General features: G+C 38.7%; 1 protein-coding gene across 2 annotated transcripts in view; it reads left to right on the top strand.

Annotated features, from left to right (window-relative positions):
- Positions 1–27,201, top strand: part of BRWD1 (bromodomain and WD repeat domain containing 1) — a 93,881-nt gene that overhangs the window by 41,067 nt on the left and 25,613 nt on the right. For both annotated transcript variants that reach the window (XM_090060855.1, XM_090060866.1), the window contains exons 22-40: positions 665–750; positions 2,990–3,179; positions 4,798–4,914; positions 5,038–5,145; positions 5,523–5,647; positions 6,161–6,243; positions 8,513–8,624; positions 12,237–12,298; positions 12,935–13,090; positions 13,350–13,470; positions 15,645–15,770; positions 16,319–16,394; positions 18,586–18,627; positions 19,261–19,407; positions 20,196–20,348; positions 20,594–20,760; positions 22,417–22,652; positions 24,271–24,447; positions 25,002–25,979. In XM_090060855.1, coding sequence (XP_089916981.1) covers positions 665–750; positions 2,990–3,179; positions 4,798–4,914; positions 5,038–5,145; positions 5,523–5,647; positions 6,161–6,243; positions 8,513–8,624; positions 12,237–12,298; positions 12,935–13,090; positions 13,350–13,470; positions 15,645–15,770; positions 16,319–16,394; positions 18,586–18,627; positions 19,261–19,407; positions 20,196–20,348; positions 20,594–20,760; positions 22,417–22,652; positions 24,271–24,447; positions 25,002–25,979 — 3,262 coding nt within the window. The remainder of the gene's footprint in view (positions 1–664; positions 751–2,989; positions 3,180–4,797; positions 4,915–5,037; positions 5,146–5,522; positions 5,648–6,160; positions 6,244–8,512; positions 8,625–12,236; positions 12,299–12,934; positions 13,091–13,349; positions 13,471–15,644; positions 15,771–16,318; positions 16,395–18,585; positions 18,628–19,260; positions 19,408–20,195; positions 20,349–20,593; positions 20,761–22,416; positions 22,653–24,270; positions 24,448–25,001; positions 25,980–27,201) is intronic.

Raw genomic sequence — 27,201 nt, 5'->3', positions numbered from 1 at the left:
AGGACAACCTGCAGTATGCTGTAGGATGTCTCAGTTAGCACTGTAATCAGTTTTGCAAGTAATTATATGGTTTCATGTTTAAAAAAACCAAAACTATTCTGATGCCAGACGAATGTGGAGCAAAGTTCCCCAAATTACCACATCCTTGTATCAGATATTTTACCTGCTATAATTTTTTTAAACTATGAATGGAAAGAACATAGTTTCTTCATCTATGCTTCCCCTGTCTCTGCCACTTAAAAATTTCTCTTGGTAAATGGTTTTAGTCTAGTTCTACTGTGCATTGACTTAATAATGGCAATCATATGTCTATATAGTTCAAAGCCATTTATAAAAACTCCTTGCAGAGAGTTTCAGTTGTTAAGTGCAGCAATTCTCATTTCCCTCCAACCGCCCCAGCCCACATTACTCTACACTTGTTTGAGGTTGAATTGTTACTGGTGCAGTGCTAGAATTTTCATTTGCTTCAGGGAGTCAGCTCAAATAATGAGGAATGAACTGTTTTTCATCTGCACTTAATTTTTAACACTGTACAGGGAGCTGTCCAAATTGATAGTGCTGATAAGGAGAAGGGATAGTGAGGTGTATTTAGTTTTATATCCTTTTAAAATCTGTACTGTAAGAAATTTAGGATTGACAGTTGTCTAAATCTGTCTAAATCTAGGAAGCTGAAGAAAGTGAAGGTTTAGGCTCTTCATCAGAAGAAGAAGAATGGAAAAGTGACAAGAAAAGCAACAGTAACAGTTCGAGGTATATGCGGTCTTTTTTTTTCTTTGTCTTGCCTGAATGTTGGCATGTTTGTGTTCTACACTTTGAATTTCTAGCCTGTTTAATGAGTAGGGGCATTCCTAGAGGTGGGGACCAACCTGGGTCCCGCACTTTGGGGGGGCCCCTGCAGAGCTGGCTCTGCACCGCTGGATTTGCATCCAGCCACTTGCTACCACCCCTCCACCCCCCTGCACCACTGGTAGCAGCAGCTTCTTCGGATCGGGGTACATGGGATCGGAGTGGGGGCGGAGTCCTGCATGGGATAATTTGCCCCAGGCCTGTACCCCGCTTGGGTCAGCTCTGTTCACGAGTGATTACATTTTGTAGTTTTGTTTCTGAAAATGCTTGGTTACTTAGGACTTAGTTAAAGAAACAGTTTGTTAAACTGTCTTCCACATTCTTTGATTTTCAGTAAAAGTCTGAATTCATTTAAAGAAACTCCCCCATGTTTTTCTGTTGTGTATTTAACAGACTTGGGGTCTTTCACTTGCCTATTCTTAGAAAAATGATTCAGTTTGGTTTTGTTAAAGTGAAGTAACACATTAAATTTATGCCAAGTGGAAGTATATTGTTAAAGCACCATAAAAAGTATAGAAAATAGATGATTGGGTACCATAGTTTAATTGTAGTTTATAATTGCATAAGATGTATATGAAGGACTTGGAAACTATTACCGTATTTTTCGGACCATAAGACGCACCCCTCCTGGAGCCTCAGTCTCCGCGGCAGCGAGTCCCTCCTTCGGACTCCTGCCCCGTCTGTTCCGGCCGGCCATTTTTATTGCCGGCTCCCGGCCACTGGCACGGGCGCCGGCTTCCGGTCTAAACAAGCGGCGGATGTCCCGTTCGGGCTCCGCCGCCTCCGCAGGCAAGCTCCGCCCCGTCTCCCTGGGACACGGCATAAACAAGCGGCGGGTGTCCCGCTCGGGCTCCGCCGCCTCCGCGGGCAAGCTCCGCCCCGTCTCCCCGGGACACACACCTTCGGACCATAAGACGCACCCTCGTTTTCCCCCCACTTTTGGGAGGAAAAAAGTGCGTCTTATGGTCCGAAAAATACGGTAAATGGAAAAGCTAAGCAGTCTGTGTTCTAGTGTTGTTCTTTCTTAAATAGAGCAAGTAATTTTTAATATCCGTATATGTGGAATTTAAGATTGTTTTATATTTTCTTTTTAATATAAAGAAGCAAAGTGATCTTGTATTTCTGGCTTTCAGTCCATAATGAATTTTAAGGGATGCAATAGTAATCAAGTCCTTTGTATTTAATGTTTCTCTATTTTAAAGAAAAAAAGATTAAAGTATCCCCAGTAGTACACCTAATAGACACAAGTTTACTTGAAGTTCATATAACTGTGCACTTAGAGTTTGTAGGGACCAGTTAGCTGGTATGGTTCCCTAGCAGTATATAGGACATAAAATGGTACCAGAGATTCCCCTGCAAGTATTAAGACATACTTCTTGGAAAAAGTGGCCTAATTTAGAGATCTCCATGAAATCAGTGGCTTTTGAAATGCAATTCCTGAATTGCCTTCCAAGTGTGCACTTAACTGACTGAACACTTAAGTATATTGGATTTCTATAAATCCTTACCTTTCACTTGAATAAAAATGATGCAGATGTGCTAGTTTTTAATTGCATTCTAGCCCTCAACTGATTAAACAAAATCCAGTTCTTGATGTAGCCCTGTTTTGAACTATGGCTACAGTATTTTAAGAACAAGAAAGTGTCTTGTGTGTTTTAAACTCTCAATTAATTTAATAATGGCTGAAAGTGTATTCCTTATGTTGTCTGTGAATAGGCAGGCTCTTCTTACTTATCTAAATTCTTTTACTGAACCTCATATAAAAATAAAGGAAAATGTTAGAAGTGGCATAGAATTAAGTACCAAAAAGTTCCCTATTTCTGTGCTACTCAGTGAAGAACTATTGCCCTTAGTTAATTTCTTTACTCTTAAGTAACTTTTTATACTGCATTTTAAAATAATTTTTCATAGTAAGTAAAGAAAAAAAATCGTCCTTTATGAAGCAACTTTTAAACCATATTAAAGGCTTAACTAGGTTCAGAATATGGAAAGAAAATTATATTTGCAAATGTTGTAGTTAAATGAATGTAATGTTCTGAACTACTTTTCAATATCTTGAGCACGTATTTCCATTCATGTGTTGTGTGTTTGTTTGTTTTTTTTGTGTGTGTGTGTGCGCGTGTCCATCCTCGCCTACAAACAGTGACTCTTCAAGTAGGTATTCTGACTGGATAGCTGATGCAGGAATAAATCTCCAGCCTCCTGTGAGAACTGCTCGCCAGAAAGCTGTTAAATATTGCAGTACTTCAGAAGATGAAATATCAGTAGAGAAATCTCCTAAAAAGAGAAGAAGAAAAAGAAGGAAAAAACCCAAACCAAAAAAACAGGAAGAAGTATGAGACTAGTTATTACTTCTATTTGCTTAATAGATTTCTCCTTTTTATGCCTGGGAACTTGCAGAGTTCATATGTATTATCTTTGTATTAAGTAAAGATATTTGTGATGGTACCAGTAGTGGCTGGCATAGATCCAGCTTTGAGCTTGGTTTCCTCCCCAGTGTTCTCTTGTCCCCTTTAAAGTATGTAGTTTTTTACCTTACACATCCAGAGACTGCTCATATCTGGGGAGTCCTAAACAAATTATTTTTCCTGTTCTTACATTTCTGTATTAGCTGTTAAAATGCCTCTGCTGCTTTTCTAAATTTTAAAATAACTTTTGGTACAGAAAAATCTAAAAATGAACAAATTACTTGAACTGATGTTTAGTAGCCCCATTTTAAAGCTATGCATAATGAGCTGATAGACCTTAAAGCCTGCCCCTTCCTTTAATGTCTGTTAAAGTTAGATTTTATAACATACCCTGAAGGACAGAACATCTGGGCCTGGGTGAATGGTGACTCTGGTACCTGCTTTTACTATGAATGGCCTTCATTTAAATAGAAGGAACATCAGCTATGGACAGTGTAGATGTCTGAGTTGTAGTGGTATCATTGGCAGCCATAAAGGCAAATGGGGACTGGTATAATGTGCTGTTCAGTAAGTGGCTGAATTCTGTGCTAGCTTCTGTTCTGGATCTTCTAAAGGTATAGTCATGCAGTGCATTATAATTCAGTAGGCAAGGATAAGCATGACAAAGTCTGAATCAAAAATGAAGTTGTTTGTCTAGTCAAATACAGTATGTCCAAAATGTTGTCAGAGGCAACACTGAACCTTTTTAAAAAAAAATAAATTAAAGAGCATCAAGTCTCAAGAAATCTACAGGAAGCTCATTGGTGGGCAGGCTGTCAGTGTTCTCCTTGCCTTCCTTTCCCTTGGGTCGGGAGGGAGAGCAGAGGACTGGAATACTGGGTGTCTCCTGAGAAAAGCATACTGTGTTCAAATTGATCCTGAGGAGCATCTTCCTTGTAGGTAATCAGTCTAACTTCTTGTGGTAGAGCCATTTTTCTTTCCCAAGAAAGCCCTTAAAACACCTTTATTCTCTCTCTCTTCCCCTCCCCCCCCCAATGCACTTAAAATGTACTTGGCCTTAGAATTGGTTGCATTACCTAATCAATTTTGGGTTTTTGGTAAAATAATTTTGGAGTTGCAGACATCTAATGTTAAGACTAAGTTTAGGACAGATCCAGTGTTGTTTGTATATTATCATATAATTACAGTATTAGAATGTTAGTAATACTTTCAGTTGACTTAACTTTTCAGATTTAAATTGTGCCTTGCAGTTAGATTTTACTTAGTAATTTTCAGAATTATTACTTGCAAGTCTCCTCTTCTCTCAGTTCCTCATATTAGCTATCTTGATTTATTAGTAGGAGAACAGCAAATAGAACCAAAATTGTGTACTACTTTGAGATCTTGAGAATTTTTTATTTTTAAATAAGACCTTAAATAGAGTGGTGGAGTTTTTCTTATTTCATAGTTTTACCTTATATCCAACAGTTTTTTCAAACTGTATAAATTGCCCTGACACCTATGCCAAGATTGTATTTAACTATCCTGCTTATCCAATGTTCAGACTGATACTCTTGCACAGCCAGTAATCCCAGAACTGTTAGATGACTGGCATCCTCCTGTTTGGATAACAGACACTGCACTTCGAAGATCGCCATTTGTTCCTCAAATGGGTGATGAGGTGAGTCTGTTTAGTGAAAATCTTATTAAATGTAAAATCCTCTTTAAGTTAATATAGTTGTTTGTTCTAAGAGTAGGAAAAATATTTTGTTCAAGTGAACAATTTACTTTTTTTTTTAAACAGGTAATATATTTTCGCCAAGGGCATGAAGCTTATATTGAGGCAGTCAGAAGAAATAATAATTATAAACTGAACCCCCACAAGGAGCCATGGAGAAAAATGGTTTTGAGGGTAAGAACATTGAGGTGATCTTTTATTTATTTTTTTTTTATGAGCAGTAATAAGCCGTAATCAGTGCTAAGTGGCTCATGTTGGCCTTTTAAATGTTTTATAGTAAATATAATGTCTCCAGTTGTAATTCTACAAGTTCCTTTTCCTACCAAAATGGAAGAGGAGACTTTTTCCAGTTATCAAAAGAAACTTCAGCATTGCATGTGTGAAAGTCTGTGTATAAATTGTCTTCTAAAATTGGCTGAGAGTAGTCTGTCTCCCAATATTAACAATGCAGGCCTTTTGAGTATTGAGATGGTTCGTATATATTTGTAAAGTGAAACTGAACTAGGAATTGTGAAATGTAATGGAATTGTTGTCTTAATTTTTATCTGTAGGATCAAGAATTGGTAAAAATTGTTGGGATAAGATATGAAGTTGGTCCTCCTACACTGTGTTGCCTCAAGCTTGCTTTTATAGACCATGCCACTGGAAAGCACACAGACAAATCATTTTCTGTCAAGTATGTCTTTTTCTGCATAATGCATGTAATATCAGCAGTTTTCCATGGGTGGACTGCAGGGACAGATGCATGCTGTGTTCTGCTGACTTCTTCTCTACTCTCTTCTGATTTACATCTGCAGATTAGTTAGCATCATGCTAAAGATGTTAGGCTACCCTGTGTCCTATCTGCAGAATAGAAAGCAGCAGAGCCACCTTAGTATGGTGCTGTGAGCGGGCTACTTAACTCTGCTATAACGTCACATGACTATGCATTTGCCTCTTTCATTCCAGAACTAGTACAGGTGTCTGCAGCATGTCTGGTAAAAAGACTAGAAAGGCATCAGGCTGTGGTGTTGGGGCCAATGGAAGGAAGTGAGCTATGACTTGGAGATGGGGGAGAGGTGGGATTTCAAGGTGTTGGATAACAGTTTTTTGTTGGGGGGGGTTGTGAGCCATTTGTGAGATTTTCATAGGTGATATGCATATTGATTTGTGTGTTCTCATGAAAGTTGTCTTCTCTTGTCTTACCTAGATATCACGATATGCCAGATGTTATTGATTTCCTTATATTGCGTCAGTTTTATGATGAAGCACGACAAAGGAATTGGCAGGCTTGTAAGTCTTTTACCTGTCAGTGCAGTATTGGAATACTAACATTTGTCATAATGGTTAGGTGCAACTCATTAGGTTGACATTTGATTTTAAAAGGTGCTCTGTATCTGTATCGGAGGCTTCCAACTGACTGCCAGTGTTAAACAATTTTTTGTGGTGTTTGGGGGTACCTAAGATCATGTTACTAACAGACCCTAGAGCAGTGGTCTCCAACCTTTTAAGTAGGAAATCACCTTTGACATTTAAAAGCAACCCAAGATCTACCATGTGCCATGCTGCCCCTTCTCCTGCCCCCCCCCCACAGGTAAGTTTGTGGGCAGGGGAAGGGGTATAGATTGAGGCAGAGGGAAAAGTAATGATTTGAGAGCACATCCCCCCCCAGTAGGGGGAAGGGGCAGGAGGAGGAGAAAGGGCCTTGCGGGGGTGCAGATCGAGGCCCCAGCCCTAGCCCCACTCCCTCCCTCACAGCTGGGGCCTTGATCTGTCCACCTGCCCCCCCAGCGGTGGTGAGGGAGGGAGTTGGGGTTGGAGCAGGGGCAGGCCCTGTACAGCTGGGGGTGGGGGAGGGCACACAGCCTGGAGAGGTGGAGCATCTGCATGCCAGCGGCTGCTGCTGCAGGCTGAGACCGGGCCACGCTGGGCTGTTCTTGGGCTGGGTGGCAGTGCTGGGAGTTGGGGCTATGGAGGCGAGGCTGCAGGCACCTAAAATTCACCATAGCCCCCATAGCCTCCCCTCCCAGCATTACTACCTGGCCTGAGCGCAGCGCAACCCAATCTCCAGCTGTGAAGAGTACTGCTCTGCCTTCTAGCCCCAGTCCACCCTCCCCCCTGTGCAGATCCTGGGGAGGAAGGGAAAGGCAGTGCCATGCTTTGCACAGTGGGGAGCAGGGCTGTGCTATGTTCAGGCCAGGCAGCAACATCACTGGGAGGCAGGGGTTATGAGGGGGGCTACCATGAATTTTCAGATGCCTGCAGCACCACCTGCTCCCAGCACAGCTGCCACCTGGTCTGAGCACAGCCCAGCCTGCGTGCAGATCTGAGGGCATATGCTCCAGCTCCACACCCTTCCTCACAGCTGTCATTGCAGGTTAGGCTTTACACTCAGACCCCCACTGCACCTGGTCTGGGAGCAGCCCGCCGCTGTGCTGAGCCTCATCCCCTGCCCATTCAGTGGCTGGACATGTGACTTCTGACTGCTCCCAGGTGGGCTGCAGCAAGGCTCAGGGCTCAAAGCCCAGCCCACAATGGCAGCTGCCTCTGCCACACACAGATGATGGGACATGTGCTCCTGGGGCCTCCACCAGGGTGTGCACAGTGGCAGGAGCCCTCCACTGTGCCCCTGGATCAGCCGCCCAGGCTCGATCCTTCTACTCACCTTATCCCTGCTCCTGCCTCTGTGGCACTCTGTCCCTCACTGCGGGGGCTTCGATCTGGCCCATGCCCCTTTCCCTCTCCAATGGACTGACATACTGGGCTGGAGGTGGGGTGCACCTGTTCATGCACATGTACGCGCAGCCCCTGCCAGCCTCAGATTGATCTCAGAGCCTCCTGGAGTCAACCAGTTGGTGACCACTGCCCTAGAGATATATGAATAGTAAGTGTTCGGGTTGGTCCTTCCAAAAGCAACCTGAACTAAAACCGAAGGAGTTGCTCCCTAGAGAACTTGGTGCAGTAGAATCAAGGCCTAGCCTTCAAGGCATAGCGTTAAAGATTGTGTTTTCCTCAGGCGGTTGCTTCATTACAATTCAAGCTAGTCTGTGTTTGGATTGTATAGCTTGCAGTGATATATATTTATGGTAATTCATAATAGTAGCTTGTGCTTTTATCTAATGTCATTTTTTAAAGTAAATACTTAAAGTAAATGTTACAGTATTTAAGTGAATACAAGATGACTCTCCAATGATTAGATTTGATACATATAGAAAATTTTATAAATTTGTAATTTTCCATGTATAAAATCAAAGAATTGGAGGGTGGTTTTGAATCCCCTTTTCTCCACCCCCATTGTGGCAGGAAGGAATGCAGTGGCTGGAGGAGGGAGGGGTTAGGTGCCCCCTCCTGCAAATAAAAGGCAAGGGTTTTTTTTTCCATGCTGATTGGGAGGGGAAACTGTCTTACATTTTGAGTAAATACAGTAATCGTTCATCTCACCACCTCCTTTCCACCCCCCTCCCCAATTCCATCCTCATAAACTTTAGTTAGTATAAAGATTTATATTTTCTACTCGTGTACAAAACACATCTGAGTGACAAACTGGTTTATTCTCTTGTAGCTGATAGATTCCGATCCATTATTGATGATGCATGGTGGTTTGGAACTGTGTTGGGGCAAGAGCCTTATCAGCCACAGTATCCCGATAGTCACTTCCAGTGTTACAGTGTTAAGTAAGTATAGAGGCTTTTTAACATCTTTGTTTCCGAGATACTGATCATGGCTTTTGTAGATAGTCTGTACATATAAGAATATTTAATTTATTCAAAGATGGTTATTGCTGAAGTTTTTTGTTTTCAGTTTCAAGGACTGTGAGTGCATTACATTTGAAATTAATAATACAGTACACTTTTCACTGTGCTAAAAAGAAATTATATTCCATATTCCTGGAAGAGAAATGTGTGCTTTCTATAATAATTCTCATAGATTACGAAGTTACTGAATCTTTTGTATATAGAGCAGTTAATTAAGATACTTTTATTTAAACCAAAAAGGAAAACCTTCCAGTAGTGCAAACTAAACAAAGAGTTGAGCATTTTCAGTATCTGTAGATTTGTATCAGGACTTACTGAATTGTTCTATTTTTGTGTCAGTTCTGTTTTAAATTGTACTGGTTTACTATATGGTGATGAGTCGGATCAATTCAGAATATGAATGACATGCTCAGACATTTAAATTCATATGTACTTATCAAGTGCAAGGTATGAAAATAAATAGTGTTATAACTAAAACACATCTCAAAGTTTTTAATTTTAGTCTTTCTTTATAATTAAGTTGCAAAACAGGTATCTATACTGGTTGCTCAAGTTCTTTTATCATTGTAACAGTTTTAGTTCTTGGGAAACAAGTGTGTATGGGGCTTTTTTTGGTTTATTTTTGGCCCCTTCATAGTGACATTTGCAGTGTATGAGAAGAGTCTACAGCTGTCAGCCTTCATTTCCCACATTCCTCTTTGCCCTGCATGCTGCAGCCATGTTAAATCTTTAATATATGTGCCAGCTTATTACAGGCAAAGGCTTTAGGGCACTTATGATTTATTAAGCTTCATTCAGTCTGGTTAGCTAGGCAAACCCATGTGCTGCATATAAAAACCATTTGTCAACTCTTGAAAAATCTGTACTTCTAACAATCCCAGGAATGTCCTGCTCTGTCAGCATTGCTGTTCTATTTATTTATTTTACTATTCGCATGCTACTGAAGCTCCTCTAAATTTGTCTCAACTCCTCTTCTGTTGCAGCTGCCGTTCCTGCTGTCAGCAAAGAATATGCTGCTTAAGGCATGGTTAATATGTCAGACTGAAGAGACATGCAGTGATTTTTTTGTCCCTAGCTCTGTTCACAAACTACTTTTCTTGTTTTGTGACTAAAAGACAAATTAATTGCTCCTAGTGTCATGATATTTAGCTCTCAAATATTAGAGAGACCCTGCAACATAATTTGACAGAAGGGTACACTTCAACCTGTAAACAATGTCAGCGTGTGATGCAAGGTTCACAAGTATTCATGGGCTCCATAGAACTGTAGTCACCTACATTTCTTAATGGGGACTGGCAAATCTGTTTTCCTTCAATGTGCACCCCCATTCCCCTACTCTGAACTGAACCCATTTGCAGGGGCTAATAGCAATTGAGAAATTCACTAATGTAAATGATGGGTATAAATGTAGACCACCAGTGTCCTTTTCATGAAGATTTGGCCAATCAGTAATCCTTTAGAAATGATCATGTATTCCAGAAACTTTGGTCTTGTCTACACAAGAGTCTTTCTACAGCTTTAATGAAACACTTTTAAAAAACCTATTTAAATTGGCACAAACCCCTATGTATGGACACTTTAAAAAAACCATTTTACACCTGTTTTATACCAGCTTAGCTGTGCATCCATTTTTAACTAAGTTTAACTGCAGTTTGGTCTTTATGGTCTCTGAGTCAGTTAACCCTTTTCTAGTATTAGGTGTCATGCACTTACCTGTCCCAGGATGGAAATTTTATAGTTCTTAGCCCAGGACCTGAGTTACCGTACTCCTGTATGTGTTATGTTGCAGGGTCAACGGAGTTTCGGCACTTATTGCTCTTTCTTCTTGGAGTCTGGCCTCTCTCTTATTAAAGTACAAACATTGTTTATTTAGCTTCAGAAAGAGAAGACTTTAGGAAGAACATACTTGCTAGGAGATTGTTTTAAAGTTTTGCCATCCCAGACTGGAGAACTTACGCAGGTCTAACTTATTCAGAAAACGCAGGAGGCTCTTGTATCAAGTTTAGTTATTTCCCCTTGAGAGAGTGTGTTTCTTTTAAAATCTGTTCTCCTGTGTTTGCAGGGTCTCAGTCATTCCTGGTTAAACCAGTTTCCTAGCCTGGCCAGAGACAGTCATGAGAGCTAATAGTTTGGACATTACTTCTTAACACCTCTTAATTGCTTGCTGATAGGTGTCTACCTTGAGCCATTCTTTACCTGTATCCAGACAGACCCCTATTGAGGTAAATCAATATATTCATACACTAAACACCATCCCAGTAACCGGGCCATCATACAGTATTCATAAATTATCATAGAGCAGCTCCATATCTGTCACCTTGATATTAAAGCAGGTGAAAGTTGTATGAGTAGATGGTGCTTTAGCTTTCACTATAAGGGCTGTACTGAAAAATCAGTTTTATAACCTTTAAATACATTGTTTTAAAAACCAATATAAATGAATTGGCGTAGTTCAGATATATAAAGCACATACACTGAATCAAGCTGGGTCACAGTCTTCCTTGTCTTCACCATCAAAACAGTGGTGCAACTAACATCTGCATTGGTGGTTTCTAAACCACAGGCATAAAATTGGCACAAATGCTTGGTGTAGACATGCCCTAAGTGTCTAGTTCTAAGATTGCCATGTTTTTGAATAGCAAACAGCATGCAGACAAAACAGTGATATTTTCCAAAGTCTATAAACAGCTCAAAATAATTCTGAGAGGTATAAGTTGTCCTATTCATCTAACAGAAGCTTTACCACCACTTGGTGCTTTAGCTAATTTAAATCAGGTTTATTAGCTATTTCACTACTGATAAAAGCTTGCAAAAATCTACAAGGATTTGTATAAATGTTACTTACTATGTTTAGGCAGTCACTTAAATATTACGCTCTCAAACTGCCACAGTTTCATCTTTGCTGTTGCTTCCTTATCTACCGCTCATTCTTTTCATTTTATTTTTCCTTTTCCCGTTTGTTTGTCATGACATGCTTCACACTGTCACCACAACAGTCATTATAATCTGTCAAATAGCCCATTTCATCATCTGTCATCCTCCAAAATGGTCAGTGGATCCTGTTTTCCAAAAACGGTCTTTCCCCTTAGTGCCATTCAGTCTAGTAAGAATATGCACATAGTATTTCTCTTGTACTATTTATTGCCTTGTACCTTGCTCTTTGACATGTGCTTCATATCCACAAATGGGTTTTTAGCTTACTATTATTTTACATGTTCTTAAACTTGGAGAATGGAAAAGACATCTTTCTTTCTTATTTCCAAAGATTTTGTAGGTGGTTCGTGTACTGTTGCCAAGGCTAGGAAGGCTATTATAATTTAAAGCTATTAAAAAAGCAAACATTGTTTGCTATAGCTTTGACTTTCAGGTCATGCCTTCGGCTCTTCTTCATACCTATGTATATTTGTACAACAACTTTTATTAATGCCTAAAATCAGCTTTGATGGGTTAAATCCCTTAAATTTGTTAGAAGGGAAGCATTTCAACATTCATAGTTCTAATTTTTTAAAACTTAATTTATTGATCAAACAGATGGGACAATGGTGAAATTGAAAAGCTTAGCCCATGGGACATGGAACCAATTTCTGATAATGGTAAGTGAAAATTCATTCAAAATATTAATTCAGTTGCCCAAATCTTTTTGCAGATGTTAATGCTGGCATTTATTTTCTTAACTATATCTTTCTAGGATCTTGCATGATACCTGTTACTGCGTTCCCTGACTACATAGGACTTTTATTCTAGACCATTTTTTTTTAATGTAAGGACAGTTGATAGGTAAAAGTCTGGTGATTTCCATTAAAGCTGCTTTTGAGGAGAAGTAAGTTGAAGGGGGGAAGCAAAAGAAGCTACGATACCATCGTAGTTCCTGCATGAGAGGATAGGAAGTGTAAGAGTGATGTTGTAGCTATGATGGACCTGAATGTGAGAGGCACAAGGATTTCTTAGGGTGATATCTTACCGTCCCAACTATGTAGTTGGGATAAAGTTGAACAGGCTTTCAGATGCAAGACATTTCTTCGTCAGGTCTCTGAAAGGGCAGGACACTTTAAAAACTCAGCAAAGCAGCTTGCTTCTGAACAATGCTGGCATCAAACTCTCTTCTGCTGGTATAAGACAAGATTTTATATTATTAGAAATTTAGAAAGCACATAATTTACTAAAGTATTTTTATTCTTCTTTCCCTCTCCCCCCTCCCCACCCCATCCCAATTTCCCTTTAAACTTTAGTTGATCAACCTGAAGAATTAGGGGCTAGTGTTTCTGTAACTTCTGGAGAAATGGAGAAGCTACTGTACAAACCTCAAGAAGGTGAATGGGGAAAGAAATCTCGAGATGAAGCATCTGAACGGATAATCGGTGGTATTGATCAGCTTCTGACACTTGGTGAGAACACAGAAAATGAGTCATTTTGTCATAGAAATGAAGCAGTAAGCAGTCTGAGATTAAATGTCAATTATTTTAAGTATATTTCTGGCAAAGTACTGTAGTTACTTGCATAATTTCTGTAATCTGAAATAGGCCTAATATGTCAATACATAGTTGTCAGAATTACAGTGACTAAATGTTTTGTATTGAAGATCCATGCTTCTGTAGGCCTTCAATTTAACCCAACTAAGCTAACTGAGATATTATTTCCTGACAGACATTTCGGCACCATTTGCTGGTCCAGTTGACCTTTGTACATATCCTAAGTATTGTACAGTGATAGCTTATCCAACGGACCTTAACACTATTCGGACAAGACTGATCAACCGGTTTTACAGGTTAGTGTAAACTAGCAATAAAAAAGAGAGAGAACATCATTTTTATTAAGTTTCCATAATGTTATTAAAATTTAGCCTTTTTGGAAAAGGCTCAGTAGGGAAAATTTTTCTATTTATAGACACAGTGAATAGCAATGTGCCAATGAGTGTGAATGAACTGTGAGCATGAATTTTAAGGCATTGATGCATATTAGTGCTTCTCTAAAAAACAGTTAGTATTTAAGAAGAAGAGTTGAGCTTTTTTTCCCAAATGCATTTTTACTTGGATAGTTAAATGATGTTAATATTCTCCTGTAGACAAGGTGATTGGAAGATGTTGACTGCCACTAGTTCTGAAAGTTAGAGAAATATTAAACTAGAAATAAATTTAAAGATTTCAGCATGTAAGCAGATATGTAGGCAGTGAGATTTTTATTAATCCTCCCTTTGCTTGAGATTAGTAAATCATTCTTTTGGTGTAGAAATCCTACCTGTCTGTGGAGCAAAATGATAAACAGTGGAAGCCATTGCTACACTGTAGTTCATTTTAATGATTCTGTTGGGCTCCAGATTTAGATGTGGGTTACACACAGAGATGTTACATTTGTATCAAAAGAATCACTGCTGTACTGATAAAAACTGGGAGCATGTAAGTGAGCATTCAGTTCCTCCCAGAGGAAATATGTCACCTCTGAAAGAGAGATCTTCCAGGTTGGCATCTAGATCTCCCCTGAAAAAGATTTTGTCCTGCAGAAATGAGGGCCTGTATACTGCTTGCTACTTGACTTGTGTGAGACTGGGAGCAGAACAGAGGAGCAACTGTTCACTGCCTGCTCCCTGTCTGGGAAACCATAGGGCATCTGTCCTCTCTGCCCTCCTCCTCTCCCCCACCAGCCCAAGAATATGAAGAGTGGCATAACCACTGTTCCCCATGCCTTTTCCGTATAGGGATTACTCCTAACTGAGGGGAGGCATGAGGAGCAGGTTGCTAGCTGAACACCTGCACTGTTTCCTCTCTTGAAAAGGTTACTAGCAGCAGAAATTTCTCAGAAATATGCAGCACTAGAAACGAATGCCTGTTTGTATCCAGGGTATGTCCCTGTGTGAAGAATGAAATAGATCAGGCTGCTCAATCTTTTGGCCCCATGGGCCAGATAAGTGATGCAGGGCCAATCTGCAGGCTGGATGGGGCCCTGTACTGCCTCTGCTTGGCCCTGCACCGCCTTTACTTGGCCCTGAACGGACACGTGTCACGTTAGTTGGCCCCACGTGCTCAGTGTAGTAGTGCATAGGGCTGTGCTATCCAACCTGCAGGGCTCCCTGCCTCGGTCCAGAAATTTGACAGCAAGCGAGCAGCAATTAGCTGCCATTGCTCCCCCACTGCCATGTTTTTGGACCCATCAGGATCCCTGCAGGCTAGAACACATGGCTTCACAGTACAGATATGGCCTCTGGGCTGGAATCTGAGCCCTGAAATGCATGATACAAGGCAGACAGCTGGGTAGATTTGCACTTTGTAGACTTAACTAAATCATAAGATATGTAGCATAAGCTTTTGTGAACCTGAATGCACTTCATCAGATGAACTTAGTACAAGTTAGATTTTCAAATCTTGTGGTGTTAAAAGCCTATGCTGATTTATCTCATATTTTTACATAATAGTGGGGGGGAACCCTTCCCCCCCCCCCCAAATGTTGTGGATATTGCCTCTAGAAGTGATTTGATGACTAGCCAATGGAGGCTGGAGCATAAAAATATTTGTTGACCAGTTATGATTTAATTTTAAAGTAATTTTATCTGAATTTGCATTTTTTTTAATTAACTCGTTAAACTGGTCCTTGCTTGTATGTTTATAAAATGGTTCAAATGTGGAAGACTGTTATTACAGATAACAGAGACAGATAGATAATTGAGGAAAACATGTAGTTTTGCCAAGAATATGTTCAATTATATGTATTATCAAAACCAAAAATAAGAATGAGTACAAGGAACTACTGGTCACTTCTTGGTTTAATTTAGAATATCTTCTCCTTTCTTGAAACCCCTGTTAAAATTACCCAATTAAAATTGGACTTGCATCTGCTTAAGCTGGGAGTTTCAGTGAATGAGTTGTAACAAGCAGCAACTTACTTTCTGTTATTTATTTCACCTCTTCATTTTAACATTAAAAGTTCACTGTGTTTTATACTTTAAAGGAGAATCTCTGCATTGGTTTGGGAAGTGAGGTATATTGAAAGTAATGCCAGGACCTTCAATGAACCTGGAAGTGCTATTACTAGAGCTGCTAAGAAGATCACTACACAGCTCTTAAAGTTCATCAAGTAAGCAGTATTTTAGTCTAAATAGTAGCTCAACACGTTATTACCTAAGGAAGATATTGTACTTGAATATCACTTAAATTAAAATCTTGCTCTTTAGTTTGCAGTGAAGAATAGATGAAGTCTTTAGAAGCTCTTGTAAATCTGAACCACTTTCTGAACTGTTGAGAAACTTTAACACATTAAGGCTTTTTTTTTAAAGCTATTTCTGTATTAGGACATGTTTAGCACTCCTATCTAATCACCATTTATTGATGCTCAAGTTGTGGAAAAGTCTCTATTCCCAAAAAGGTCTGATCTACTATCTTCTTTTTGTTCCACCCTATTTTCACCCTGAATATAATTTGTTAGCTATTTAGAGGTAGTTTATTTCTTTGACATCGAGCACATACATAGAATTTCCCTATTTCAGCAACGTGTCTGAAGTGGTCCAGTTGGGATAGTGCTGGTCTTCACGTTCTGAAGAAACCACCATTAAGCTGTGCTAGTTCATCCAGATCAAAGTCTAGGAAGTGTCAGCTACATTTTTTCACATTCTTCTTGTTTTACAGTGATGAAGATTGTACAGATATTTTTGAACTCCACAGTGTAACAGAAGATGAACAAGACTGTCTTGATGATGATTTGGTAACAAACTTATGTTGCTGTTTTTTGGGGGGGATTTAAATAAATGATTGAAAAAAAGCTTTTTAACAATGATGGGGAGTATAGTTGGCTATTTATTGTTAATGGTAAGAATGGTTTTAAAATTTAAACTACTCATTTAATATCCTATAATTGAACAACGCATAGACATACTATACTTGTATGTAGCTCTGTATCTGAATATAATTTAGATAATAGTCTGAGCTCTCATCCAAATCAACGTACAATTTGAGGAAGTTAAGATGTGTGGTAGGATGAAATCAAATATTAATTTTTCATTTACTGTGTTAAATTTACACAAACTTTTCATGTTGAATATACATTTTGCCAGTAATCACGACATTGTTTGGTGTATAATTCCTTCTATCGTGGTGTGTGTAGTATTATTTAAAATACACTACTTATGCCCGTAATAATTTATTCATCACACAAGTTGAATTTTTTGAATTTGGGGATATATTTTTTCTTTTGTGGAAAAAAAAATGGTGTAGTTGCTCTGTATTTATACAATGGTGTAAAAGCAAGTAGTAAAAATGTGGCTAGAATTGTGTAGTTACACAGTTGCTTAGCATATTTACATTAACACTTTTGCTCTGAGCCAAACAAACTGATCATGATTTGAAATCCATTGTATCAGGATTAGATTATGCATTGTGAAAATATGCAACTCAGGTGTCTGAGACTAGAGGAAAATAGTGCATTGATTTTTAAAGTAAGGGAGTATTAATAGGCATATATAGTAGCACATGTGGAGCACTATCTCCTATGTCAGTAATATTCACTCAGGCATAAATAACATATTACTTTTGCCAAATGGTCTGTTTCAAGCAGTGATCTCTAAAGAGAACTTCAGCAAAATACTGAAAAGCACGTGTGTTGTTTTGAGGGCTTAGGCCATGGTAAATTTAAATTGAATCCATAAGTGACTCTGAGATTTAAAATCACAAAAAACACTTATCAGACATTACCACTGGCAGAATTATGGCTCTTAAGTTGTCTTAGCAGAATTTGAAAAGCTCTAAGTTTCTTTGTTTCCCTGTGCTGACTTTAGAAGCTCTCTAGCTTTCAGTCTTTGTTATTGGTCATATTCAGGGCCTGGTTTAAATTTGAGAGCCACGCTCACTAATATTGTGGCCTGATCATGGCAGGGGCCACTGTTTTCAGACCCAGATTGTGGTGCCCCACACTCCCTGATTGTTCCTGTTTCCTGAAAGCATTACCTAGCCAGCAGCAAAATTGTAGTGGCCCAGGGGAGGGCAGAAGAGGTCATAAAAGGGACAGGGAAGAAACAGCTTGGGGATGGGGAGAGGGAGGAGCTTTTTGCTTCTCCGTGAGGGAAAACTGTGTCACTGGGCTTGTTGGGGCACCTGAGATCTACCTTGGCAAATGGCCCTGACGCTGGGTAGGGCAATAGCTGTTCCTTTCCTTTTCCTGCCTGGAGGAGCAAACAGCCTATCCCCTACCCATCTTCAATGTCTTTCCTCCCCTTGTCCCTTTTGCAATCCTTTCCCCACTTTCCTGGATTGCTGGGCTTTTGCTGCTGCCTGGGGAATGCTTTCCCCAGCCTGCAGCAGCCATCTTATTGCAGCAAAACTCCATTACATGGGCACTTGCTGGGGAACTCTCCAGCAAGTACCCATACTGTGACATTTTGTTGCAAATAGCATTTTTCATGAAAAACACTAAGTTACCTGATTGTCATGAAAATTGCAATTTAAACCAGGCCTTAGTTATATTGAGCTCTGGATTATGTAATAAGGCACCCTTCCTTCTATATAAAAGCATTTTACAAGATATTCCAAAAATGAAAGTGTCCCTTTGCTGAAGCCTTGGTGTAAGCCTATATTTTAGGAAGCATAGCATTGTGGAGCCCAGTCTTATTCTCCCGTTCATGTTCGGAAAAAGGAGCTGATGGCAAGAATGCTTGAAGTGTATAAATTCAGGATCTTAATTAAATCACTTAATCTGAGGGCCCATTGAAGGTAGCATTATTTCCTTTCATGTTTCCTTTTTGTCCTGTCACGAATTGTTAAATTTTCTGTAATGCCCATTACAGTAGAATTGTATGTACATTTTAATATAATGTAAGTTTAGTGGCATCTGCTGCTTTTGAGCAGTTACTGTTTATTTTATTTTGTTAGTGGTTTTCAGAGTTGTCTGGTCTGTTTTATAGGATGAGAAATGTCTTCCAAGGACTTCATACAGAAGAAGAAAAGTGAGTTGGCCTGTCCTACCTTTGATATTAAAGACAGTGCTATAAGGAAAAGAAAAGTTAAAAATGAAAGCTGTAGTTAGCAGAAAGAGTAATGAAGTAGCAGAGCCATGCTAAGTTTTGTAATGTAATGTGTCTCAACTTCCTTGATGGTAATTGCAAATAATTGGATACCAGTCTTCAGCTACAATGTGTAATTCTTCAATTAAGTAATGAAGCTGGACTATTGATGCCTGTATTGTTCATTGCAACATACTTAAGACATAACTTAATGTAAGCTATTAGAATTACCAAGAAATAACGAGGAAAACAGGATTGATTTTTACCCAGTGGTCAGAGTGAGCTCTTACAAAGTAATTCACAGGAAAACAGCATCTTTGCATACACTGTCATATACATAAGATCATGGCTTGCCTACAGCATCAAGTAACAAAGGGAAATTGTAGGGGAGAACATTATTCAACATTTGCCTAACTTAGTAATAGAAAGGGGGTAGACAGTGTTGCACGTTTTGCAGATCTAAAATGATTTCCTTGTAGTTTATGCATTATTAAAAATGTATTTAAAAATATGACTGAAATTATTTTTATGAGCTGTTTTTTCATAAGATGGCAGCATAATCTGTTTTCTTTTAAGGGACGGGCTTTGAAGAGAAGAAAAAATGTAAAAGTCAACTATGATGAAAATAGTTGGAAGAAACAGTGTATGGAACTAGTGAATTTAGTTTTCCAGTGTGAAGATTCTGAGCCTTTTAGACAACCTGTTGATTTGGATCAATATCCTGTACGTGGTCCTTCATAAATTATAAGTATTTAGTCATCTAATCATTTCCCTTTTTACTAATGTAGCATTCATACCAAGACCTGTCTGCATCTGAGCTCTTGAAGCTGTTGGCTGTATTCTGCAGTCTCAGTCTAGAACTGTAGAAAACTGTTTTGTCCTTAAATATGAACTATATTCTCTTTCTCATCAAGACAGCATCTCTAAAAGCAGGCTTGTGACTTCTTTTCTAAATTCCTAGCTCTAACTACCTGTATACTATGGGGTGGTGAGCGACTGGGTTGGGGTGAGAGACTGCACTGCATGTCCGGCTGTGCACCACTGCCCACCCCCGACCCCTCCCCTCCAGCTCTGTATCCGGCCGCTGGGGGTATTTTAAAAAGTTGCTAAAAGCTATTAGGAAAAAAGTATTTGAAGTTTGAAAACCCCTGAACTAAAGTATATGCCCTGACAGACTCAATCAGGTCTGTTCCACACTGTAATTACAGTGTGTCAGAGCAGCATCCCCACACATGTACAGAAATCCTCAGGTTGGTTAGTTAAAGTTAGTGCCCAAGGTGTTACCCTGCCCTGCCTTCTATTTTTTAAATGCAAGCTGAGATTTGTGTGCATTTGGGTGAGGCAGCAGCAGTGAGTCTGAACTTACTCAAGTTTCAGCTCTAGAAATACTAAATACTGTCCTGGGGTTGAGGCATTCAAAGTCTTTAGGGCAAAGTTGAAGACTTGACCTTTCCTAACTAGAAATTTCCAGCATTATCTTTTTCATTTTTCTCTCTTTATTTTCACCTTAGGACTACAGAGAAATTATAGACACTCCAATGGATTTTGGTACAGTGAAGGAGACGCTGGAAGCTGGAAACTATGATACCCCAATGGAGTTATGTAAAGATATAAGACTGATATTTAGCAATGCAAAATCTTACACTCCAAACAAGAAATCAAAGGTAACTTTTTATACAGTCAACTTCATATTGGTCAGAGTGGCATAGACTTCATTTTGAGTTTGGTTGTATATCAGTGATTTTTTTTTTAACTATCACTGTGGGGGAGGGCAAAATTGTTAAGAATCATTTTATGTTTGAGTTGCTATCAGTCTTTCTGTAGAAGTTCTTTCCAGTAGATTCTTGAATGCTTCAGAGAATGTTCAAGTTACCGTTAAGAGATTTTGTAATTCAAAACTGTCTTCTAGATTTATAGCATGACTTTGAGACTGTCAGCACTGTTTGAGGAAAAAATTAGAAGAATCATCTCTGATTTCAAAACCGGTCAAAAACACAATGAAAGAGTAAGAAGAAGCCAGAGATACAAGAAGCGGTTGCAGAATACTCCTGTACAGCATCCTAGCAAAACATTCAGGTAAATAGACTATAAAGTGTATGGATTTGGCATTTGCTGTGGTTGTCAAAATATCACATGCTTGTTTATGTTCAGTTTTGCAGATGAAAGCATGATCTCAACGTAGTTAATTTTATTAAATGGGTAACTATATTGAAAATATTTTCAATATAATTTGTCTCAAATCAGTGAACACTTACGAGAAATATTCCCTTTTGTTTCATAGTTTCTATACTGTGTGAGAAATGAATAAAAAGTTGACCCGTTGTTTTAAATGCATCAGTTTAGCCAGAAAACTAAAAAATTAAGTTAACTGAAATAAATATACTTAACTGAAAATTTAATTACACCTTTTATAATCTGATAAAAATTGCATGGTTATGTAATAGGTAAAATACATTAACCAAGTCCATATAATAGGAAGCCAGTTATTCTATCTCAGAGCATGCAGTTGGTAGCATATAGTAGGATTTAGCCAAGGATGCCAAAAAATGTCGTGACATTCATATAGTGCAACATGATTTACTCCTGGCGTTCTTCCAAACTTTGTGTGGTGATGGGGGAAGAAGTCTGTAAAAGTCACAACTGTTTGTTTGAAAATTCCCTTTTCTGTTGCTACCCAACAATACTTCCTGTGGCAGCAGAAGCAGTCGATATATTGGTAAAAAAAGACCGTATTTCCTTATCTCATGAATAGGGAGCTGTTCTCATCTCTTACTGCTAGAGTTTGTCTGGGAAGTGGCAGGTGCTCTGACTTAACAAAGACAAAAACCCAACAAACAAAACCAAAAAAACTTCCCAAAACCCTTATATCCTTTGTTTTCAATCTGCCCCTCTTCTATCAAATGGAACAGGTGGCAGCATGAAATAAACGTGCATCAAAGGCAGGCAGTATTTTAGCTGGTTTCCTCCTACGTATAGAGGAGTTGTGAGAGACTTGTTTACAGGTCAGACACCTGCACCCAGCCAAGAATAGGATTTCATGAGATAAATGGGGACTCATTTCCCCATTTCATCAGAGTGCAAAGAATGCTTGTAATATGGGTCAGGAAATTATAGGACACCTTTTGATCAGAGCAAGTACATGTTAACCCTTACCAAGATGATACCTGGATAAATATCTAGAAAAGACTTCTGGGAGAGCCTGTACACTGAAGGAACCAAATTACAATTTAATCCTATAGTTAGGTGCTTTCTTTTCTGAGCAAGCAGATTCTTGTCAGGATTCTAGGGATACTTGGATTACTTGTTTAACATGTGGCTGTTCTTTCTCTTGGATTTCCATGCTTAGAAGATACTGCAGTGCTGTAGCATTGATACTGAGCTATATCTGTTGCACATTTGTTTTTATGGTGCCTTTACTTATTTGATACAGCAAGATCTCACCCCCAAGTTATACCCAAGTAGAGAGTAACATGGCCAATTACCTTGCTCTAAGTTGCTACCTTGCTGGTCCTTCTACCCATTATACCTATTATCTTTGTCTGGAGGACTGATGTATGAGCGTTTTAATTCATATAGGTGGTACTGTTGCAACTGATGAGGATTCTATGCTATAACAAAAATTAAAAGCTGCTATTACAGCAATGTGAAAAATGGGATTTTTGTTTTAACTTGTTCTTAATCTTTTTTGTATGTTGACATTTATATATTGTTTTATTCCCACTGTTTGACTAGAAATTTGAAGCAGAAACCATTAAAATCTCAGGCAAAAATTGAATCTGAACAGGAAGATTCTTCTACTCAACCTACCTCAAGCAGAGAGACCTGTATTGTAAGCCATAAAATAAATGCTAGCAACTGTGCTCACAGTTCTTCCGGTGAATCTTCTGATTCTCCTTGTATTACATCATTTGAAAGGAGTGGGAGAGCTAAAGCTGGAACACTAACGCATCGTTCAACATTGTCATCAGGTGAGGAATGAAATATCTATCAAATGGGAATTTTGCTGATGTATGAATCTCAGGAATATAGTTGTTTTTTTTAAGTACAAAAGTAAAAAATATTATTGTTCTCAACTGTTAGATTTTAGATTTAAAAATCTTAATGTAAATCAGGGTGTCAAACATATGACCTGTGGGCCAGATCTAGCCCATGGAACTGCATGGTCTGGGCTACGGGTCTCTGATTTGACCTTACCTGTGCTGCATGTGATTTAGGTACCTGGCACAAGGTGCATGCGGTGTACCTTAGGTCAGTCCTGAGCACTGGCTCTGACAGCCCAGTCGGGCTCCCAGATTGGCTCAGAGATCCTTGTCTGTCCCTGAGGGTGAAATGAATTGATACCTCTGAGAGCAATCATGGTAAAATAAATAAAGACAGGCCTCTTAAAATGGCTTCTGTAGAAAACTCTTCCATAGTAGAATTTGGAAACTTCAGAAATGTTTTGATTTCATGTGTACTGTTAGAATTCTTCTATTTTTAAAGATGTAAAATGCAGTTTTTTAAATTAAAATTACTGCAAAGTTAGTTCTAGGGGGAACCTTGCCAGTAAAAACAGTCATTGTCTCAAAGGAACAGAGTTGTTTGGGTAATTGCACCCGCACCTTCCACCTTTCATGATAATGATTCCACGGGGATTCATTGCAGAACTAAATGGATCCTTGGGGACGGTGATGTGAAGAAGTTGATCATTGAAATAAATACAAAAATACTATTTTTAAAATACTCTGTCAAGTAGGTAACTGAAACCTTTAAGTTGCAAAAAGTGCTTGTGGTAAATATTTTTAATTGCCTTTATAATGAATTATTTAATTAATATTTGGCTTGTATAAAGCATTGTCATATACGTACAGCAAGTTTTTAATATAACATTTAAAGGACAAAGTTAAACACTCAGAAGTGATGTACTTCCTTGTACAATAGACACAAAGGTCACCTGAGATGTCAAGACCCTTCTTCAAAGTATCAGAATGCTAGAGCCTTTTAAAGAAAGGACAGCAGAATTAATAGTTGTGTTTTCCCTCATCTTTTTACTTTTAAAAGGTCTGAATCTTTTTATGTGGAACTTTAAAAAAAAAAAAAATACATATACATCCAGGATCATAGGCACTGACTTTGCTTTTTGCCGGCGGGTGCTTGCATATGTAACCCCCATTCCCCCCTTCACCCGCCCCCTCAAAAAAAGGCTCTGTATTTCATTTTTTGAAGTAATGCACTGGTAAAGCATGGGGTGGGGTTTTTTTATTATTTGCAAGCATGGCTCTGTGGGTGCTCAGTACCCATTAATTTTTTTTCAGGGGGTGCTTGACCCCAGGAGCACCCATGGAGTTGGTACTTATATCCTGGAATTAAATTCCATTATTATTATAGATGCTATAGCAATCTGCAGCTACTATGTTATATGTATCGATAACAACAAGCATTAACCAGTTCACTATGAAATAATATTTCATGAAGTCAATCTGAAAGAAACTTTCATTAAAACATAATGAAATGGCAAGCTGTAGCTTTACTAATTTATAGATATGAAGTTTAATTAACTTTTCAAAATTCTAATTGAGATACCAATCTTTTTTTTCCCCCCCTCAGAAAGTGAAGTAGAAGGCACTTTGGCTTCCTCCTCCTCATCCTCTACGAATAGCTCTGAGGAAAGCAAAGAAAGCTCTATGGCTTTTGCATCCCCATTATTACAAAATGGCATATCAAAAACAAAGAGCAGGAGTTTCAGAGTAACTAGAAATAGAGCAGCTCAAAGAAAAAAAATGGGTAAGTTTCAATTGGCATTTTTGGTGAATGGCCAAAACCAGGCAAAAATGTATATAAATAATTAATATGCATTCTGCAATTAATTTAGCATTTACTCTTTGTGGAAGTTGCATGTTAACATCTGGTATATACGACAGGGCTGTTGTAGCATCTTGGTACAATTTCTGCCCAAGTTCTGTTTAGAATAAAGCTGCTCCTCATATCTTATTCCTTAACGTGGTGAAAGGATTAACACCGGACTCAGAAGTCTTACTGGTAAAGAGAAGACTCCTAATGATCCCAATAATAAAAGTGATCTTGTGTACTTAATATTATAATAAAAGGATTTGTAATTTTAGTTAAAAGTCCACTTTAGACTCATCTTTTAGTTCAACAAAAAAAATGAGGCATTTTAAGTTTTCTTAAATTCCCCTATTTGAACAAATTAAATCTATTGCTGTTTTGTACTTAAGGAAGTCTTTGACTTCCAAGTTAACTACTTTTGGTAGAAAACAAAATATAATATTTGTAACTTTTTTCATATTTAAGAACTAAATCAGTTCTTTATTCTGTAGGGTCTGCTTCGCAGGAGAATGGACATACCAGAAAAAGTGCTAGAAAAAGATTATATAGAAGTGATTCTGAAAATACATCAGCAGTTGCTTCTGAACCACTGAAGAACAAAACTGGTAGACACAGAAAAATTCCACGCAGAAGTGCAACAGTGGCTGCTAATAAATTAAAGCTGATGAGTGATGTGGAGGAGGAGATTTCTAGCTCAGAAAGCATTGGCATTGGGTGCAAGAACAGAAAGCTTCCCCACCGCAATGCCTCTGCTGCGGCCAGGAGAATGTTACTGGATGGCTCTGAGGATGATGCAGGCTTAAAGTCGGAGAGTGAACAAGAGCTAAAGGAGCAGTACATCAGGAGGAAAGCTCATTCCCAGCCTGGTTCATCTGCTGCTAGAAGAAAATACATTAGTGAATCTGAAAACGGAAGTTCAAATTCTGAAACTGAAACAAAAGTGGCAGTGACAAGTAAGCAAAGCAATGGCTATAAACAACCCCACAGAACAGTCTGTGCTGCCTCACCTGAAATGAAAGATCTTTCAGGTGAAATCGTGGAAGAGGACTCTGGAAGCCACGAGTCAGAGGATGAGAGCGGTCAGAGACTTTCTGACCAGTCCATTTCTGTACGCAAACCTGTAGGGATGTGCGGCTCCAAAGATGGGGCAGGCTCTGACTCAGACCAGTGGAATGGTAGAAACAACAAGCAGCTGACCACTCAGAAGCCTCCAGCCAATTCCAAAAGAGCAAAAGTCTTAAGTGATTTAGAAGACACAGCAGAGTCTGAAGCAGAGGAGAGGGAGGATGGGAAAAGTTCTGCTTCAGAGAGTGTGGAGCCTTCTGGGACTGCCGGGAGCTCAAAATCTGGACCTGAAGCCAGTTTCAATTGCTCTTCTGATTCTGAGTCTGAAATACCAAATTCCAACAGGTGCAACTATGGTGATACCACAATGGCAAAGAAGAAGAAACGGGAAATCGTTAAAAAAGGTAACACATTGGGCCTAAAAATGCATCTCAATCTATTATCTTGCTGAAGTAATAGAATGTAGAATTAATCTAGGTGATCACGAGGAAGACTTGCACTACTCAGAATGAGTTCTTTGCTATTTGGAAGGAAGTTGGGGTAGGCTGATGGTGAATGTCAGTGATAAAAGTGGAAAGCTGTGCAGGAAATATTCAGAGTAGTCTGTATACATTTTTTTAGATAAAAACTTCTCTTTTAATCATGGTGGTAGAGCGCTTGAATGCTCAATCTTAACCTTTCTGGATCTATTTAATTGAAATGATTGATGGAAGTATTATGGTGTTCATTTTGAACTTCCCTTTTTTTTGGTCCATTTTATAGCAGCATTTTAGCAAAGATATAGAAAAAACTGTTTTGGGGTGTATTGCAGTCTACATTTTTACTTTATTCAAGTAAAAATTGTGTTCAAGTCTTGGAATATAAGGCCTAATTGTTATGGGTGATTGCGCAAATTCTAAGAAATACCTTATTTAAGTCATCTAGAAGCTTTAATTTATCTTATCTTATTTTTCAGCTATTGTATCATTTAAAAATATGGGAGTGTTACAGTCAAAGTAAAGGTTGTTGAAGTGTTTCCCTTGTGAAAGTCAAAAATTTTACAAGTTTATCAATTGTTTAGCTTTCAAGCTGATTTGTGCCTTAAAATTATCATAAAAATCACTGTTACTGGTGGTGTTAAACGCCACCTTTTTTAAAGAGAGAAAAAATCCTTGACTTTTTTCATTGTATTTATGAAAATCTGACTAGTTTTAAATTTTGCCGGATGTAATGTTTTCCTAACGGACTTTTTGAAGATATTTTTTAAAACATTTTCTATGGGTCTTGTCTGTAGATGTGGGCCTTAAAATATAACAGTGGAAATTAAGATTTAATTTGCTGAGGTTACACCTGTTTTTAAAAAGCTCTGAACTGTACATTCTTAATACTTTAAAAAATAACCACCCTAAAAATTTAAAGTCAAGTGGCTGTTTGTAGAAAATTCTGTGTATGCATTGAAATGACGACTTGCACTATATCACTTTGGTTATGGGACGATGGCTTCCATGAGTTCCAGAACAGACCTGTTTCATTCAGCAGGGCACTTCACAGGCATTAGGAATTCTATTTCCGAGCTTGCTCACTGCACTCTTCAATAAAATTTACAAATATGAACATAACACATTTATAGAGTGAGTGGGGGCATGC

The sequence above is a fragment of the Crocodylus siamensis genome, chromosome 1 (assembly GCF_052110815.1).
Source record: "Crocodylus siamensis isolate JL-2025a chromosome 1, ASM5211081v1, whole genome shotgun sequence".
NCBI classification, from domain to species: domain Eukaryota; kingdom Metazoa; phylum Chordata; order Crocodylia; family Crocodylidae; genus Crocodylus; species Crocodylus siamensis.
The sequence above is the reverse complement of the archived record's forward strand: the minus strand, read 5'-3'. Positions and strand labels throughout refer to the sequence as shown.